Source organism: Ambystoma mexicanum, chromosome 4q (assembly GCF_040938575.1).
Source record: "Ambystoma mexicanum isolate Mex_15411 chromosome 4q, UKY_AmexF1_1, whole genome shotgun sequence".
NCBI lineage: Eukaryota > Metazoa > Chordata > Amphibia > Caudata > Ambystomatidae > Ambystoma > Ambystoma mexicanum.
Window position 1 is genome coordinate 117,854,769 of NC_090928.1, and position 20,799 is coordinate 117,875,567.

At 45.4% G+C, this 20,799-nt stretch overlaps 1 protein-coding gene across 2 annotated transcripts in view; it reads left to right on the forward strand.

The window, feature by feature from the left end:
- Positions 1-20,799, forward strand: part of PLAGL1 (PLAG1 like zinc finger 1) — a 381,513-nt gene that overhangs the window by 311,977 nt on the left and 48,737 nt on the right. The window contains exon 7 of one of the 2 annotated variants that reach the window (XM_069607626.1): positions 6,802-6,935. Coding sequence is in view for 1 of the 2 variants with exons in the window: in XM_069607625.1 (XP_069463726.1) it covers positions 6,937-7,286 (350 nt within the window). In the remaining variant the exon portion in view is untranslated. Of the gene's footprint in view, positions 1-6,801; positions 7,287-20,799 lie in introns of those variants that run through there. The other variant, XM_069607625.1, reaches the window with a different exon arrangement.

Sequence of the window (20,799 nt, forward strand, 5' to 3'; positions counted from 1 at the left end):
GCAGAGGGGTGAGTTTATAAATACCTCACCCTCCCAGGAGAATATATGGGTGCAGCTCACCCTGGAGACCCTGGATGCCTAGGCAGTTAGTCAGCAGCAGGCTGGCCTGTGGTGGCAAGGCGGCACGGGCCAGAGGGGGTCATCTCTGTACCCGGTGCCCAAAAGGATGATTTATTATGATCAACCATATGGATTATTTACCTATAACCATGTTTTGTATCAATAAAATCCAACGGCCATTTATTGCCAACGCTTGAACAAAGTGGTGTGGTAAGTATTTTTGGGGGAGGAGGCAAGGCCGGGAGGCTTGATGCCAACCCGCAAAATAACATGTATGTCTGCTGCATATGGGTTCAACGGTTATGTGGATTGAAGGTGGGCGGCCAGCGTGAGGGAGGATGCTGGCCGGAGACATGTGGTGTGACAAGACAAGGCACAGGAAGACTATTCAATGGAGACACACTAGATTCATTTAAAAAATCAAAACAACCATTTTTAAAATATATGTTGGGTTTTATTTTAGATCTTAATTACAATTGAACATAAATAATAAACATTACACATTGTAAAGTTCCGGTTGCAGCACATCCAGGGAAAATCCGCGGTATTGTCCACTGTCGCTGGGGAAATGTTGTCTAATGGCAAGTACCGCACAGGCAGGTATTACTCTCCGAACGCGGTGTCCGAGCCTACCGTGAAGCCACCAAGTGAAGCAACGATAGGCCACCAGCCTGTACCACCTGTGAAAAAGAAAGATGCAAACTGTATTAAAATGACAAAACTTTCTTATCAATGTCGATTCAGGTAAAAAATGTCATTCTGCTTTGAAAAAAATTCTATCTAGAAAATGCACAATATGGAACCAATTTACATGCGTTCGAATGATATGTAGATGTAATTTTATATGTGGGAGACGACCATGAAATAGTAGTAGCATCACTGACATCACAACCAGGGTATACTTACTCGTTACTCGGATTACGCGGACGAACAGTGCCGCGAAGTTCGTGCATAAGCACCATCATCATCCTCAACACGGTCCGTGAGAGGCAGGCTTCCCTGAACTCTGGCAGCTCGGTGATGCATTGCGGACTTGGCACGCATTCCGAAATGTAGGCCAAGCACCCGGAATTTTCACGGCAGCAGCAGTTCTCCTCCTCAGTTGGCATTAGCTCGCACCGATTGCACGTGCACCAGGTAGAGACGCCGTCCATGCGACATGGTCCAGGCTCTTCATCCGTTGACTGGTCCTCCCAACTGCCGTCCGAATCCCCATCGTTTTCGCGTGCTTGCCTTTCCAGTAGTTCTTGCTCGGTGTACTCGGGCTCGTACATATACGGCATTATTGTAGCCATTGTGTGGTAAAGAAAGTAAAATAATTTACAGAGATGGTACAGGTGTTCACAAGGCCTAGAAGCGGCGAAGGTAGCTGACCAGAGCACAGAAACGAGTCACAGAATACTCAAAGTAACACAGAGAGAGTAATGGAATCGAAAATCTGCTGCTGTGTTTTGTGAAACGGTGTGTTTATACTTATTGAGGAAAGAGGCGTCCTGCCATTTCCATGGCGACACGTCATTAGCTGAGGCGCAGCGATTGTTGACACGAAACGTGCTTTGGCGTTGGGAAATGGGCGGTACGCGTCTGCTGATGTCAGGCTCAGGGGCGGGGGATTTGATTTAGTGCCGCAAAAGCAGGTGAGCCAGGTCGATGGGGGGAAATGATAGGATTATCAGAAAATGGTGGCTGATTTCGAGTGCGTTAATGGACGAAAAGTCGGGTAAGGTCCATAGGAAAGTTTTCTACGATCTACCGATTTATGCTTAGAAACACATGGCCGAACCGTAGGAACAATAAAAAAAAAAAGTCCCGGAACTATCCTTTAAGCCAGTTAAAAGGGTAGCTGGGAGCAGTTAGGGGGTAAACGTGAATGCCACCATTTCACAAGCAATACACGATTGTTCTGCCTTACCAGTGCAGGGTCCTTACTTCTGTTCTCTGACTTTATAAATGAGCAGATGGAGCACCTGGAGTAGTTTGGATTGCTTTCTTCGCCCATGTGATCTGATGTTTCAGGCAATTGGAAGGGAAGCTGGGAGCAGGTACGTAGAGAAAGTGGCTACCAGCATTCCAAGAACAGCGCCTAATTTGGTTCAATTTACTGGGGCAGGGTGGTCACTGAGGCTTTGCAACCTTGATTAAAAAAAATAAAATTTAAAAAAACTGCGACGTCCGTGTCTGTCCACTTGGTGAATTTAGTCTATTTAAGATGTGCGTTACAGATCAACATTTCTCTGTACATCAGTGCGCTATTGACTACAATTACTATTAATGTTTTTGTGAAAAATAAGGAAGTAAAAGCAAGCTTTCTTTAGCTTTTTTAATAGCCACTGTTGATGGTTTGTATCGATTAGCAGTAATTCCTACACAAAATCGGAGTAAATGTGATACTGTCCTTTTTATTTGCAAACCTCCAATTCACAATTTTCTAGTGTTATATGGAGCAAGGGCGTTGGTATCGTACCTTCCTCTTCTTGGAACCTCCTTTTTTTTTTTTTTTTTTTTTTTTTTTTGCAGAGTTCCAGAAGGTTCTTAGCTTGTCGCTTGTCTGGACATGTCAATGTTGAAGTGTCAAGGTTCTGGGGTTGTTGCGAGGTAACGATGTAAGGTATAGGTATTTTTCTCTTATGATGTTTGTTCTTTTGGTTATATAGTTTGCTGGTGTGCATTCTGTATTTGTTACAGCTTCTATTGGGGGCGGGTGAGGGTCCTGAATCCGTTTGGATTGATCCTTGTTCCGATACTCTTTGGCAGCGTCCAATTCTGTGTTGGGGTATTTTGTGTCCTTGGTAGTAGGATGGTTAGGGAATTGACTTTACAGGGGCAGTAAGCCCCCAGCTGGGCCTTGCGTTTGGATGATATTGAGTTTATCCTCTTGTGGTGGTATAGATGGAGGCCCTCTGTGGGTGGCTGTCCACTTAGTGGTTTAGGTGTTCCTCTATGGGTGGGCTGTCTAGGAGGAGTACTACACGTTGGAAGGGGTAGCACAGTTGGGTATGGGGAGACTGCGGGTTCCTGTTTAACTTGGGTTGGGATCTGGTTATAGTTACTAGCTTTGTGATTGCTGGGTGGTGTTTGGTAACTGGAGGGCCTATGATTCAATGATGGCGGGCAATGATAGAATACACCCAGATTTCAGATAAGTCTATAGTGGGAGAAAGGCCTAGGTTTCACAGAATGGCAGGCAGTGATCAAAATACACTTCGCATTGAGATCCCTAAATAGTGTGAGAAAGACGCCCAGGTTTCACCATACAATAAGTAGTTCAATGTAAGCATGTACGTTGTGTTCACATTGGATTCCCAGAGAATGTCCTCAGTGTGTATGTTTAGTGGTTAGATTACTTATTGCATGCGGTGGTAGCAATTGCTACCCGTAGTTCTCCCTATATTGTCTGTTGACGCAGATTGACAGCTGTCTGTTCCTCTTTAGGCACGTGTGGATACTGTCCAGCGGTGCTTATGCTGTTTACGGGCGAGCTGAGGTTTAAGTGGGGAACTTGTCAGCCGCTTTGGGAGTAGGTGGGGCTTGCCACTGCAGTCGGGTGTAGGGTGGCCGGCACTTCTTAACCTGTTGCTTGTTTGCATTGCGTGGCATCCGGGCAAATGCGCAAGAGTGTAAGTGGGTACTTAGTGGTTGGCAGCCTGCTTCCCCTGCTACTGCGGACAGCTGCAGATACCTCTTGGGGCTGCCTGTAGGGTCCACCCTTTGCCTTTGGGCCATTAGTTACAGGGGCTGCAATGGGCAGTGAGCTGCACTAGCACTATGATACTTATCGGACCCATTTGCCAATCTGGGGAGGAGGGAGGGAGGGAGGGAAGGAGGGAAGGGAGGCGGGATATGGGAAGGGAAACACACGGGCTGTGACACGTCGAGCGCACGGGGGCTGGGGGAGCAAAACTACTTTTTAAAGTACACCCCCACTTACTTTTTACACGTTCGCTGCCTCTCCTAATGCTGCAGCGTCAGTTCCGTCCCTCTACCACGGGTCGGATCTGACGCCGCAGGGACCCCTTTCCTTTTTCTTTTTTTTTTTTCCCCAACCCTCTAATCCGCAGGAAGTCGGGGACACCCCTGTAACCTACCCCGCCCCCGCAAGGCCATCAATACCGAACATGAGGAGCGGGGAACAACCCTGCAACCCCCGCTCCCCATGTTCGATATTGATTACCCAATTTGATCGAATGAAATCGATCAAATGGTACTGGCCGAATTCTGCCAGATGTACCATTCGATCAATTAAATTCATCAAATTGGGTAACACCTTTAAATGCATTATTCGATACACATTTCTGTTGTAAAATGCAGCTTTTAATTTCGTGTTTGCGTGTGTGTCTTGGCCCATTTCTATCAGCTGACTGCATCTGCGAGACAGATATTTTGTGAAACAAAGATTTCATTTTAACATGCTGCCTTATTGGAGCTGATGAATTGTGGCAGGGTCACAGTTCAGGATCTTTTCAAGGCCTCTGCTATTGAGAGTACTCCTTACTGTTCCACCAGACACTGAACTTGTTGACCTTCTGATCATCTTATATAAATAGGACCATGAAAACCTGGATTTGGAATTCTTAATGGCTTTTTTGTGTTTTCCACACAGATCATTGTCTTTGAGTCGCATAGGTGTGCCATTAAATTGGATCAATGTGATGGTTGTATGCATTTCTGGTGTCAAGAAGGCTGAGTATTGCATAAACCTACAGTTTTGGCGAAGCAGAGTTCACAGCTTTGCTTCATAGTACATAAAGCTAAATGAGGTATTCTATTCCGTGTAACAAAATTGCAATATTTACCATATCGTTATGTATAATACTCAAATGATAAATTGTTCTGTGCATGAATATTAGGGCCTGATTCACAGAAGCCTATTATAATGGCACAATCCCATTGAAGAATGCTCTGTGAATCAGGCCTTAATGTCTCGTATGATTAGCAATTGCATTCAATAATTTACTTGCAGACTACTTAAATACAAGTGCACCATTCACCATATTCTCTTTTTAAGTCGGCATAAATACAGCAGTTCCTTTTTGTATTGGCTAATTTTGATTTTGAATAAAGCCCTTGGCCGTGTTATGTAGAACATTGGACTTGCATTGAAATATAATGTAAACTATTCAAAATGCAATTTTTTAAAATTCAATTAAATTATTTTTGACAGTCCCACAAGTGGTCTTGTAATGAATGCGTCAGTTAAATGAGCTGTTTGCCTGTTTTCCGCTAACACTGGCAGAGCTGATTTACATCAGCTCACACCAATATGCCCTACTGCTCTGAAACCTGAAACAGTTTGATGGGAGGCATCTCATAGGGTGCCAATTGCATTGTTTGAAATGCAATTGTACTCCAACATTTGAAGAATTCTTATTCTTGCAGCCTAGAATCACATAACGAATATTTGCTCTGCTTAAATATCTCTATTTGAAGGTGTGCAATTTGGTCAAATTTGTTTGACCATTAGTAGGCCGTGTTATTTTCTCCTATGGGGTCCCACCCGCATAATCCTCTTCAACCCCCCCACTTCCTAGCACACATAGTGTGCATATCTTTGGTCCACTCAACCAAACAGCTGATCTTCATGAAAAGGCCTCACTGCACGGCACAAATCTCAATAATTGATGGGGCTTGGTCATTTAGTATAGAAAAATAATTACTTATGTCACATCTGCTGGTCCTTAAACCTGAATAAAAAAACCTTAGCTTGAAGGACTCACTGAAAATATTTGTGACTTTCTATTCTTCATCATAAAAGGTATTTCAGTCGTCAAGTTTAAGGATCAGATGTTTGTTACCTAAAGAATCTTTCAAACAGTATAGCCAAAGATGTGCTCTGTTTTTGTTTGCACAATAGTAAAAACCTAGCAGTAAAGAGTTGTATGATAATCGCATCTTTTTTTGTAAACTGGTATTGCATACATCTTTCTTTTATAGTAAATAGTCCACATTTCGACAGTACATGTTCGCATTTTGCCACACTCACTCCTTTGGTGGTATGGATTTCCTGTCAGATCCACGTGTGTGGACGCATGAAGAGTCAAAAGTTGCATGCCATTACTTCACATGTCTGAATCGCCAGATGGGCACACCTGAACATGTTCTCCAATTCCAAATCAAGCAATGAATTTGTTTTGATCCACCATGTACATATATTAATTGGTTTCCTACTAAATGTTACTTTGAGGTAAATTTATCTAAGGCCATTGGTGGTAATGAACAGACCACTGTATCTAATCATTACTGGACCTCTGTACTACCAACATTGGTCAAACAACGGTTGACTTGCTTGTCTTTTTTAATGAAATAGTTATTTTCTTCATCAGCATCATCATCACCCAGAGAACCTTGGTTTCCTCAGACTTCGTAAGCTAGCATGGTGCCCCCCTACTGGCCTATTAATAGGGTTCCCATGCAGATGTCTACTATGAAAATCTTAAGAATTCAATCAATGCAATGTGTTCTATAAGGTCTCATCTAGTGCATGTCACAGTACTGTTGCCAGTAAGACATCACATAAAGGGACATTAAGCAGCCCTAATTATTGGTGATTATTGATGCAACTATGGATGGAAAGAACTAGCCGCAATTCTTTATTTTCACTAGATTGCCATGAGAAAAGATGAAATCTTCGAAGTCTGTTGCCTCCCTACAGAAAAACCAATATTCCTGGAGTAGTTTCTGGTTATGGAGATGTAGTTTGTCTGGAGATATGCCCACAAATGACTGATTCTTTTCTTTTCGCAGATCGAGACTCTGGATGAATGGCAGTGCTCCTATTGCCACATTGTTTTCAGCGGCCCTCTGTTGCTAGAATCTCACCAATGCATCAATAAAGATAGAACACCGGCCACCAGCCCTTTGTTGCCAAAATTAAGGCCAATGAAAGTGAAGGCCAAAAACAAAGTAAAGCAAAACGATTTTTCGTTTGGTGATAACCTTGCAGGCAGCATTTCCAATTCTTCTGCCATTAAGGGGACCTGCTCCAACCCAGCAAGCGGGGTTGCTCCATCTGTTAAGTTTGCATATAAACGTGAACCGTCTCCAATGCTTGGAAGAAAGGGAAAGGACGCCCAACATTTAGATACCTATCCCTGTCACTTCTGTGATAAAGTCTTCTGCACTTCTGAAAAGCTAACATTTCACACTTACTCGCACACAGGGGAGCGCCCATGCCGTTGTTCACACCAGGGATGTACCAAAGCTTTCATCTCTAAATATAAGCTAATAAGGTAAACCTTTTTTTTAACAGAATAGGTTCTTGGGCCTTCAGTTTACATTGTTTGTGTGATGTAATAATGTTGGTGTTGATTTTGCTACTTTTTTCAAAATGTCTTGCACTCTGTTCTACGTAAATCTTTTGAACGGAAGAACACAAATGTAGTGTTACAAATGCACTTGAGTTTGCTTAAAGGCACTTTGGATAAGTCTGTAGTGTTTTAAGAGGAATCTTGGTTAACTGGTGGCATTTTACTGCAAACTGACTTAAGAGAAAAGGATACATACATTATTGGATCTCCCCAGTCTTTCAAGAAACAAAACCCTGATGCCACATAATTAACCATATCAGGCAAGTGACTGTCCTTATTACACTATTTTATGATCTAATCATTCGGCTTTCACAGTGCTGCAGGATCTAATAATTCGGCTTTCTCAGTGCTCCCGATAGGATTTTAAGGTGGGAGTGGTTTACTTGCTTTTTTTAGAATTTGAGTAAATCCAAGTTCAAGAGTACAAATTAGTATTCTCCTTTGCAAGAGAGTAAACGGTATGAGACTTCCATCAAATGTGTGCATACAATTAAAAACCGTTTTGAAAACCTTAAACAAAACAGTTGTAAATAAGTTATGTGGCTTCAAATTATTTATTGCACTTGTAGAAAATGCTCGTCCACACAGAATTGCACCAACCTTAAGGAATACGTATCATTAAAAATACAGCTACTACTACCCAACAACCTTTTTAACTTGATGTTAAACATGTTTACATTTTGAAACATATATGCGCACCAATTCTAAGCAATAGATCATGTGTTCATTGTGACTAACATTAACCACCAAAGCCATTATTGTCCAACACAATTGTTAAGAGAAAACGGAACTATTCTGTGCAATACCATTAATCACATGAAATAGCCTGATATATTGGGAAAAACGGTTACTGTTGCACACAATTATATGTCAACATAATTAAGAACATTTGTAAATGGCATGTACAAAGTCGAATGAAACAATGATATGATTTACATCATATGGGAAGAATAAGATGTGTACTAGGCTTGATAAAGCCTTATTTTAGGCGAAACTCGAGCATGTGCATCCATGTTTAGTATTGGCTTGCGGATTTCGATTTGCTTTTTTTTTTATCGCAAATTAAACCTACTCACTTTAAGATTGATACTTGTGTAATTTGCTAGTTATTGCCTGCCTAAAGATGCCAGGTTAATCTTTGTTATAATTGTTTATATAAGTTTATTAGGTTTTACTTAGCCAATATATTAGTGACACGAAGTAGACCGAACATTTTATGATCAGATATTTTGCCTAATTGTGCTAATTGATCATACCTAAAATAACACTTTCGTAAGCAGACGGCAAGTTCTAAGGTACACCAAGTTGACAGTTTTCCATTTCTGTATCTCCTTTCTCACTCTTCTGTTAATACTGCCTTTCTAATGGATTTTGTCCTCCCACAGATTCCTCATGTTTGTTATATTCGTATCCTGCTTTGCAGTCTCTGATTTTCTTTCGACAGCAGAGGGCGCTGTGCGATATTATCTATATTCCCTCGACTGTAACCATTCCTGCATACAGACGTGACTTTGATGGTGTTATAAATAGGATGCACTGCGCCCATTGCCTCAGTTTCATTTATCTGCATGCACAGCACGCTATCAACAGTTTGGTTGGCTTCAGATTTTCTTCAACTAACATCATTCTTTCTGTGTTTTATCACAATGTCTATGCCGAAAACAGGCTTTGAGAGATGTGCGGACTGTGACTCTTGGATGCTGATCCCTGATCCACACAGGACTTGTCTCCAGTGCCTCGGTGAAGAACATGAAGCCAATGAATTCAGCTCTTGGGAATCAATGACCAGTACGTCCTTGAAGGAGAGAAGGTTGAAGCTTACCCTAGATCGGTCAGTTTTTAAATCTGTCTTCAACAACTTTGAATGGGAAATCTTCCAACGGTAGAGTTCCAATGGAGACAAGTCTCCAGAAAAGCCACAAAACTGATCCAAACATTCGAAGCAATCAAGATCCAGAAGTGATTCCTGTCGTTGTCACGATAGAAGACTAAGCAGGCTAAGAAACGAAGACAGAGTTCGGCATCTTCAGATTCCTCACTCGACGGACGTCAACTATGCTTTCCGCAAAACATGTCTCAGCGACAGAATGGCAGCATTTCTGTGAAAACCTTTCTCGACGGTTGCCCCTCCTTGTCCCTCGAAAGAACCAAAAAAGTCTATTGATCCCACCTCATTTTCCAAGACAGGCAGGGTATCAAGTGAAGACCCCCGAGATGTTTGCTCGAGTGGCGTCAACAGCTGAGAACCTAAAAGCCAAAAGGTTCTGTAACTTCCTACTCTGTAAATTCCTCCTCAGAGTTGAAGGGACCTTCGATGTCGACCTCGGAGCCAACTTTGAATTTCAAACTACAATTTAAAACTGATTTTTTTTCTAATATTTTGGGTCTATTTTCGAGAAACATGAGGAGGAAGACACTGTCATACCCTTTGGTTATGAACGTTTTGGAACTCCTCATGTTCCTGAAGAATTGATTTCAGATCAATCTCAACTGGAAGACGTAGCTTCATGTTTAAATGAAGCTAGCAGTCTGGATAACTCCCCTTTGCTTGAATTTGACATACCAGATGGACATCATGAACAGGTGTTTGAATATTTGGGATGGGGGCATCCTGCAAATGACATTACCCAAGATGATCCGACGGACATCTTAGATAGAGGCCCTCCTAAGGAGCCTATGCTGCCCTTCCTTACAACACAAAGGAAATCCCATTTTGGAAACCTGGCAAAAACCAGACACCACAATGGCTATTAACAAAGATTTGGTAAAATATAGGCCACCTTCTATGGATCCCGATTTGCTCTCTAGACACCTATACCAGAGAGCTTGGTCGTACAAGCGCGAACATCAACTTGAGGGTAAAGAGGCCTCTTGTCAATCCCTTCAGTCAGGCCTAGATGCATCGACAGATAAATGGGCTCTAGCGCAGAAATCTAGAGATTTGCTTGGCTGCATTAGTTTGTGTTTACACCGGATGTCCAGTCAAAACTACTAGATATGCCCTTTGATGGGTATAACCTATTTGACCCAAAGGCGGACGATAGTCTAGAGAGCTTACAGGCTTCAAAGGCTGCAGCTAAATCTTTGAATGCAGCGATTCGCCAACCGCAACTACACCCGCCTTCGCAGGCCAGGAGAGGGTGGTCCTTTCATTATTACTCCTTCTTTGGCCAAGGGGAAAGAGGTCAAACTACCCAGAAACAAGGAGAGACAGGTTTACACTTGCCCTCTGCCAGAACACCCCTCTGAGCACTGTGCTCACAGAACCTTGGTGGGAGGCAGATTGCCCAAGTCCTCTCCTTGTGTGTAAAACTCAACTGTGTGTGGGTGCAGATGAATCCTAGAATTACAAGCCTTTCATGGAAAAGATCCAAAGAAAGTCCATATGAGCATCCGGTTCTTTATACAGATAAGTAAAGGGGTCCAGCCATAAGTGATCTCAAATACATCACCTCAAGGTCTGTTGTCATTTGATTATATAGTGGGACCTTGGCTACAATCTTGTCAAACGATCCGGTTCGCTATGGCTTTCTTATAAGCAGCTCTGGCAGTTTTCATTTTGGTGTTCAATGGTTCCCTGTTTTTTAGACCATGAAGTAGGTAACTTTTTGCTGTTCTACAACTATCTTCAAACCAATTCTTCTCCCTGATTTACTTTGTGTTTGACGGTTTCGAGGTTATGAAACAGTCTGTGGTCTTTGAGAGTAAGAGAGAATAGATGGTTAAGATTTCATCGGATCCTATCCCTTACTTTAAAATAGATACAAATAGGGAAAGATGTGGTGCTACTATGCTCTTGTGTAGCAAGGATTTATCTGTCGATTCCCACTTGAGCCTTTTAGTTGAACCCTCTATCCTCCAATCCGATATGAGGTATTAAATCGCTCCTTTTGTTGCCCATGTTCCAATTGAATTGTATATGTATGGCATGTGGTCACTAAATAAGTCAAAGACTACCAGAAACTGACTTCTAGTATGCCACTGACTTGTGAGAATTAAGTAGTAGTTAATGGTTCAGGTACCTTTTTGGCTCTGGAAGGTGAGCACCTGGGCAGTCATCCCGAGTACGGCTATTAACGGATCTTGTCCCGCTTTCAATGAGCCCATTGCAAAATACTAGTCCCACACTGCACACTCGAGGATCTGTCATTTGGGGTTTGTGTAGTCCCATCGCTATGTCTTCCTACATATCATATAGGTCAGATGGAGGCCCCTTACATTAAAGTCACCCTCACATTTAAGAGAACAATTTTGAGTTACAGCCTTGGAGAGAACTTGTAAATTTACTTTTTGATTAAAGATGCTCTCTGATCTTTGTGTGGACTGTTGTATATATTCAGAATAATAGATGACCCTGTGTGAAGTGCATTTCAAATGTTTGGAAACATGTCTCGTTTTCACTTATACAGTCTTGCACTTTGCATTCTAGCGAGGTCTCAAAAATGTGGCCATGCCCCCATGATAACCCCCTTTGGCCTTTTTCTTTGCCTTCATTTTATCGGAAAAATACCCAGCCAGGATCAAATCCTCTCCAGCCCACGTTTCTTGTAGAAATATATCATGTGGGGGGAAAAAGCACCTTGATGTCACTGTTAGTAAACTTTCCTAGCGCACCCGCATTATTCCATCAGACGATTGTTAGGATCTGGGGCACCACTTCACAATTTACCTCTCTATTATCATGTTGGATCTCATGGGCACTCCGTTTCCAGATCGGGTGTTCTTATTGTCGCCATATGAATTAGTGGAACTATTATGTGAAGATGAGTGATAGTCAATTGATCTCTTCTATTGTTGACAAGGCTTCAAATCTATTGTCACAAGGTAGCCCGATGGGGCAGACTTTGGCTTTATGGCCATGAGACTTGAGTGTAGGGTTCCCACATAAATTGTGGGTGGAATTCAGCATTTTGTGAGGATGACTCTGAATTGACATAACACAATTACACTTTGAAATTTCCAGCTATCTTGGTCACGTAATGCCACCCGAATGTTATAGCTGTCTGAATAGCATTAGGACAATGGGCGACCCAGGGTCTATTTGCTGCAGGTAATGTTCCCAAATTGGATTACAGCACATAATCCCACAGATTTGTAGAGGCAAAGGTAATTATACTATACAGTCTCCGATGACCATCTTGCTTGTTTTGCCCACTGAATTACCTCTCCTGGCCATAATAATAGATTGTGAAGTAATAATGGGTCCTGATATCCTCGTGTTTATCCAGCACTGATTTGTTAATTTGGGAGGAGGTCGACTCTCCGGTCCTGTCCTTTAATGGCTGTACCTCCCCTGTTCCCACCTACCAAGGTCGAGGGCTACGGAAAGAAAATTCAGACATTGCATTTCGATTGTTGGCATGTGTGGAGTGAACTGCAGGATTTGCTATCCCATGGGACAAGCTTTCCTTTATATTGGACACAAGGCATTGTGCAGCTGGTGTTCTGTTGGGGGTGTTGCTGTGCTGTGATGCAGTCTTCTCTCCACTTATTGCGGAGCAGGACGATTTGGCGCGGCCGTTTCGGCGTCGGACGATTTGGTGCGGCTAATTGGCCGCAGAGCCCGTTTTGGCGCGCCCATTTCGGCACGACCAGTTCACCGCTGGGATGTTCTGGCGCCAGAATGTTTTGGCGTGGGTACTGGCCGCGGGCATTGTAAACAAATAGTTGGAGGGGGTGGAGGGGTAGTGGCTAAACTGTTGAAATGCACAGATTGACCACATGTGCAGGTAGTGTGTTTTTAGAGCCGTGCAGCAGTCCAGCCTCACTCGGCGTGTTCCCCCCTCAGCAGCAAAACCGGCATATGTCAGGGGTCATTGACAAATACATAGGCATGGTGCGAGGTGTGTTTAGAAATCATCCGTTTCCTTTCGTGGCGCACACCCCCGAATCTCGACATGGTCCTTGTTTTCCAGCGCCCATAAGTGATCAAAGGGGACAGTCTCGCCAATAAGCCTGGAAGTGTTTTTGTGCTGGGGAGTGGCATGCGGGTGACACGGATGGGATGACAAGTGTGACAAGACAGGCAATACAGTAATGACAGTTGCAGGAATGAGGAGACTGACGACCAGGATGTGAGGTGGAAAAAACTTTGGCCACAAGCTTTATTTTAGTACCAGCCATGGTGCAAAAGAAAAACCAACCATAACATCACATAAGGATAACAATACTATATTTTGGGGACAGAGGGAACAGGTGAGCGGGGGGCCCTAATCCCAATTAGGGGCCCGCTCGAGGCTGATCCCTGCCGCCATTCATATGAAAGCTTGTGACAATTGTTTGGCCCCAGTGTGTGAGCTGTGACATGTTCATAATTGCTTGTCTTTGGAGCAGGTTCATCCTGCTTTCTCTTGTCCTTTCCAAGTGAGGTGGGGAGGTGTGCGCTTGTGTGCCTTTCATTGCTGTCCAATCTGACCAGGTTTAGCACTTGCGCCCTCTCTTGCTCACAGGGTGATTTTCGCTGAAGTTATGGCTCTTGATCTGTATTTTTTGATAAAACAAAACCCCGCGTTGTGAAGCCTTTCACTTGATCCTCCGCGGGATGTGTTCTTGGAGCCATTTTGATTTATTTGGTCATGTGTTTTGTACTTTTCCATGGATGGAGGCGTTTTAGCCTCTTTGTCCACTCTTTGGAGATGAATTTGGCACTTTCTCCACACATGATCCACTTGTTTTTGAAGCCCCTACGCTCCGTTTGCGGGCTAGTTGTTTCCTCGGGGGTGGGTTCTAGGAGCCTTACTAGGGTCTTCCCTGCTCCTGATCCACTTGTGCTACGAGACCCCTTCGGCGCATTAGGCTGCTTGTTTTTACAGCCGGGGTGGGTTCAACGAGCCTTACTGGGTTTTTACCCTGCTCCCGATCCACTTGCATTGTGAGACCCCCTCAGTGCTTAAAGCTGCTTGTTTTTACAGCCGGGGTGGGTTCAAAGAGCCTTACTGGGTTTTTACCCAGCTCCCGATCCACTTGCGTTGCGAGACCCCCTCAGCGTTTAAGGCTGCCTGTTTTTACAGCTGGAATGGGTTCAAAAGGAGAGCCTTACTAGAATTTTCCCTGCTCCCGATCCACTTGTGTTGTGAAACCCCTTCAGTGCTTGTGTTGTACTATTTCGCTGCTGGGGTGGGTTCTAAGGGCTTAGCTGGGAACTTCCCCTGCCCACGATCCACTTGCGTACCCCAGTGCGCTTATCTTGCATAAAAAATGCGAGGGGGTGGGTTCCGGAGCCTTACTAGGAACTTACCCTGCTCCTGATCCACTTGTGGTGAGACCCCCCCTTCTGCATGCATGGAGGTGGATACTTGAGGCTTACTAGTACATGTTTCTGCTCAAGTTCCTCTCTCCTTTTCAGTTTTGTAATACCCCTAGAGCTCCCACCTGTATTGATGATCTCTGGTGGATTCTGAGCGCCTGGGTCTTCTATAACTGTATTTTCCTAGAAGATTAACTAATAGACAAAAAGACCCCCCGGTATTTTAAAAAAAGGCCCTTCTTGGAGTTGAATTTTTTATGTTTATTTTTTAAAGTGAGGCGTTTTAGCCTCCCCTAATGATATGATTGTGTTCCATCTTCTACCTGGCCCTCGCTATAGCTTTTCCTTAGTTATTTGCAGGGTGGGAGGGATGGTTTTTTAGACCTGCAGCCGTCCTGCTGCTGTTCGTGGCTGACGGGGAGGAAGCATGAGAAGGGCCACCTTGCCCCCGCCAGATAAAGGCAAAATTCGGCCTGGGGGCAAGGCGGCCCTTTCTTTGAACTTCAAAAGGCCCCCGCTCAGCATCCGCAGGATGGGAAGGGGGGCCTTTGAAGTATGGAGGGCAAGGTGACAGGGGGCAGCGACTACCGGTTGTCACCTGCCCCTCTCACCTCTCCCTCCTGTCTTGGAGACGCACTGTCTGGGTTCCCATTGTTAAGGGACCCAGCAGCCCGACCCCACCATGTGCATGCTAAGTGGGGCAGCGCCAAAGAGGCGCTGCCCCACCGGACTTCGCACAAATCCCCCACCTCCCAGCTTACGGCCCCGGGCCTCCCATCCGGGTGGGCCCGGGTGTATAAGCCTGGAAGTGTTTTTGTGCTGGGGAGTGGCATGCGGGTGACCCGGATGGGATGACAAGTGTGACAAGACAGGCAATACAGTAATGACAGTTGCAGGAATGAGGAGACTGACGACCAGGATGTGAGGTGGAAAAAACTTTGGCCACAAGCTTTATTTTAGTACCAGCCATGGTGCAAAAGAAAAACCAGCCATAACATCACATAAGGATAACAATACTATATTTTGGGGACAGAGGGAACAGGTGAGCGGGAGGCCCTAATCCCAATTAGGGGCCCGCTCGAGGCTGATCCCCGCCGCCACCCTGAGGGGATGCTGACCGGCGTCTCACAGGTCCCCCCAAAATAAGAGATTATGAATGAAGTACAGCCTCTGGCTGCCAGGGTCCAGAAAATATTCCTGGTGAAATGTCCATATTTTCAATGGACAGGTGAACCCTGTCATTGCAGAACATGGCCTGGTTGTGTACCGAGATCCCATGTTTAATAAATTTGAGGCCTGATAAAAGGCAGAAATTGGCCACGGCTTTGTTCAGTTTGCGCCTAGAAATCTCCATGGCTTTGCTGCACTCTGCCCCATGCCACTGTTGGCGAGGGATGATTTCTGACATCATCCCTTCTGTTCGAAGTCTTAGCATGCGTGCCAGGGATCTGAGGGAGGTGCAGATTTAAGCCAGGAAAAACTTCCTGCCCAGCTGAGGCAAGTCATTGCCCCGAGATGGGTGGATGAGATAATCGGGGGGGGGGGGACATACTATTAGATCAAGTCTTTTCTGATGTATCTTTTGTAAGCCCCCGATTTCCAATCCCTTTTATGGCTTTCTCTTGCAGCCCCCCCATCCAGGCTGAAGTGGCTGCTCCTATCCTGAAGGAGTGGGATCCAAACTGAGTAGGATTCCATCCTATAGCTATTATAGTCTTCTTGAGGACAGACCTCACCTGGAATCTACTGAGGGCAGACCCATTTTTGTGTGTGAATAATTGCCCCCCCGGCTGGGACGCTTGTTCATGAATGCCCTGGTGGTGCAAATGGGGCAATATTCTGTTTCCTCAATGCAGTACAGGTTGATGATCCTCCCTTTTCCTAACTGGTCAGTGTTGGACCTACACAGTTTCACAGCCATGGAGTCCTTCCCCAGGTGTATGTCGCCTATATCCAGCCCTTCCTCTGATCCTGTGTTTTTGGAGGCTATCTTGCTGATCCTGAACGCCCCAAAGTAGTTTAGTGTGAAGGCAGCTCTAAGTAGTGAGGTCTCGTAGGCATTGTTGCATACTGCAGGGAGGGTGTCTAGCAGAATTTTTAATTTGGCACAATTGAGGGGGCGCCTGGTCTGTTTTGACCCCTTCCATTTTGGACCAACCCTTGAGCGCATATCTGGTTAGTGCGCCGTGGGTGGGGTCGGGTGCCCCCGCTAATCTAGTGTAATATGAAACTGCTGCCAGATGGGATGAAGCCCATGCCTTCTTTTTGCTTTGTTTGAAAGCCCACTCCATAAAGTCATTGACATGGCACTCCTGTATATCCCTGATGTTGGTGACTTTTGTGATCCTTCTAAACTCAGTCAAGCACTTATTGTACATTTTGGCAGTTTTATGTGCCAGCGCCTTTTTGGCCAGTTCCCCTAAGACACCTTTAGGCTCACCTGTAGGAGTGTGGTGCCGGGAAGGGCAACCCCTCTTGTCCGGGCCCGGGGGTGAGGGTAGAGTTGGGCGTGGGCATCTCATGGAAGAGCTGTGACCGGCTGGCTGGCGGGGGCTGTCTTGGATGTGTCCATGATGGCCCACACCTCTTCTGGAACTGCTGTCCTCCTGGCTTCTGCCTGTGGGTTTAGTGCCTTGAAAGTGGAGAACTGAAAACGGGACAGAGCGTCAGCGGCCTTATTATCTTTGCTTGCAATGTGCCGCCCAATTATTACAATGTTATTTTTCAGGGTGACTTTCGTCATTTCTCTCAACACTTTTAGCACCAGAGGGCAGGAGGCAGCACCCTTGTTTAAAATGTGTACAACCGCCATGTTGTCTGACCATGTGACCAGTTCTGTGTTGGCCAACAAGTCCCCCCATAGGTAGAGTGCCAGCCATATGGGGAATATCTCTAGAAATGTGATGTTCCTGGTCCAGCCCCTCTGCTGCCAGCAGGGCGGCCAGTGGCCGGCGCACCACTTGTTACCAAAACATACCCCAAAGCCTCTGCTGCCAGTCGCATCCGTGAACAGGGACCTTTTGTCTGCCCCATTCATGGGTTTGCGCCATATCACTTGGCCATTGAAGTTAAGGAATGATTCCCACATGGCCAGGTCTTGTGTTATCTCTTTGCCCAATCTGATGTGGTGGTGTGGCTTCGTAACCCCCCTCATTTTTAGTTCCAGGCTCCTGTGAAAGACCCGGCCTTGGGGCATGATTCTGGTAGCAAAGTTCAGCTTCCCAGCAAGGGACTGTATTTCACGAAGCGTCGCCTTGTCCCTGCCTGTCATCCGCCTTATTGTCTATAGGAGGTCCTCTATTTTCTCCCTGGGCAGGCGGCACTCCCCCATGGAAGAGTCAATCTCATTTCCTAGAAATGACAGGGTGGTGGTGGGTCCTACAGTCTTCTCGGGTGCCAGCGGAACCCCTAATTCCTACATGGTTTCACTGAATGTTTTTAGGGATGAGCTGATTAAGAGAGACCCTGTTGGGCCAGTGAAGAAGAAATCATCCAAATAGTGTACCGTTCTGGCTCTGGGCATGGCCTGTTGGAACGCCCACAGTAGGAAAGAACTGAACTGTTCAAAATAGGCACACGCGATGGCGCAGCCCATGGGCAGGCATTTGTCAAAATAGAATTTATTGTCAAAGTGGAAACACAGCCACTGGTAAGTGCTCTTGTGCACGGGCAGCAGCCTGAAAGCTGACCTAATGTCCGCTTTTGCCATGAGAGCGTGTCTACCTGACAGTTTTACTAAGTCGACAGCATCTTGCACGCAGCTGTAAGAGACAGCGGCATCCGCGACAGGGATGCCGTCGTTGAAGGAGCTACCAGGTGGGTGTGATAAATGGTGGATCATCCTGAACTCCCCCGGCTCTTTTTTGGGCATGATACCCAGGGGGGAGCATAAAAACTCAGTGAAGGGGGGGTGCTGGAAGGGCCCCTCAATCCTCCCTAGTCGTAGCTCTTTATCAATTTTTTCGCTTATTATGGTAGCTAGGGATGAGGCAGATAGTAGGATCTTGGGTATGGTGGGAGATCCCTGGCCCTTGAATGAGATCTGAAAGCCATCTTTGAAACCCTGAGCCAAGAATGTTCTATCTGCTGGGTCAGGGTAGTTCTCTATCATTTTTAGCAGTTTGTCAATTTTTATTGGAGAGGCCCCTATTCTGTAGCTAGTGCATGTTTTTGCCCTCAGTGACTTTTGGGCTGGGCCTGGAAGGAGAGGCTTTTGTGCAGTTGTTGCTGCTGTGGCCACCACTGCATGTGCTGCATTGGTGCTTGTATCTGCACTTGTTGCCCTTGTTACATGACCCTCTGTTGAAGTACCAGCAGGCCCCGGTGTGCTCCCTTTGGCCCCCCCCGTTGCTGCGGTTGCCAGACTGCCCCTGATTAGGCCCTGTTTTGTGCCCCCCTGAGGGCGTTCTTCGAAAGGGGGGGTTTGTTTTTGTTAGTATTTATACTGTCTTGTTGAGGCCTGCGCTGGTTATGTTGCCTGTTTCTACCCCTTCTATTATACTGATGCTCATAGTCCTTGCCGCTTTGGGCGCTCTTAGCTGAGTTTTCTTTTAATACATGAAAAAGATACAATTTAGGGTCTTCCTCCTCCCAGCCCAGGTCAGGGAATCTCTGCATCTCCTTCCTGAACTCTCTATCATAGTTCAGCCAAGACTCCCCCCCCCCCTCCCCCCCCCCCCGAAAGGTATTATGAATCTCCAAAATTCTGTGGTGGTATGCAATCGGTGCAGTGCCCTCTTCTGGGAATTTTTCTTGAATTATTGTGGATAGGATTTGAAAAGAGGCCTCCCAGTTCTGAATATTCTTCTCCAGTGTGGGCCTCTTTGCTCTCTCTTTTTCTTCCTCTTTCTTATCCCTTTTTGAAATGCAAAACCTAATTCTTCATATTCCAATAGGCACAAAATGTCAATAAATTGCTTTTTCCAGATCTTTCTCTTAATTTTCCGCTCAATGTGCCATGCAATGGTCTTTTTTAGGCTTCTATTTACACTTTTGCCGGCAGTGCGCCTCCCATATTTAGTCATATGTGGGGTTGGAGACGGTACATCATTGCTAGGCCCAACCCATGCTTTAAGGTGGCCCTGGTCATCCTCGCCCCCAGATTCCGACTCTGTGTCTGTGCTGTCACTCTCGCTGCGGGAGCTGCTCAAGTCATCCCTGTGCCGCCTCTTTTTCCCAGCACCTGCACCCTTATGCCATTTTAAAAATTGTTCAAGCATAGGCCCCAAATCATTGCTTTTCACAGTACCTGATTTTGCTTTCCTTTTGGTGCCTGGGTGGGTGTCTGAAGAGGCGGGCATGCTGCGGACGTCAAGGCGCTGCTTCTTCCTAGCTGGCTGCTCCCTTTCTGCTGGCTCCTCATCGCCGTCGACCTCCTCTTCCAGGGCGCCTGCATCATCCTCGTTGAGGCCGGTGGATGCGAGCTCTGCCATTCTTTCCTGCACCACGTCCATGCCATGGACGGCTTCCGCTACTTTGGCCCATTCCAGGAGTAATGTTTCTTTCAGGGATAAGGCGTTGGCCATCTCTTGCCTGTTTGGGTCTCTGCATGCTGGTTCGTAATGGGTTGTCTTTGTGTTTCCCAACTTGCTGTGTGGGTCAGGGTCCTCTTCCCCCCCCCCTTATTGTAGTTCCCAGGCGAAGTAAAATGCTGGGGCTCTGTGTCTGCCTCCTTCCAATGCAGGTCTGCCGAAATGTGCATCTGGGAATTCCGGCTGTCCTCTGTGTCCTCCCTGAGCCGGAGAGAAATTAAAACATTTTGCGCCCAAATAGAAATACTTGCGCCCTCAGAAATCCCATAATGAGTGGAACTGTTCTTTAAAATTTCAGAAATGTCTGCCCGTTTATTAGGAGCACCAAGTCTGTATGAATTTCCTTGTGTTCATTTATTGTGACTATGGCTTTCGTGGTGTTGTGGGAGGACGTAGATGCTGATGCATTTGAAGTGGTTCATCGTTTGGACGGTGTTCTCCTCGCAGGTGATTTTATAACATTGCCACCAGTGCCTAAACGTTTTTTTAGGGTTGAGAAAACTCAACCTTTAATAAAACTTGAAATAGAAACAAGTGAAATTTGAAACATTAATCGGCATTAGTTTCAGTACATAATACAATAGGTACACTCAAAAGATCAATAAACTTGAAAAACATCATACTTGGTGTTCATTTCATTCTTTACATTAACATTCAT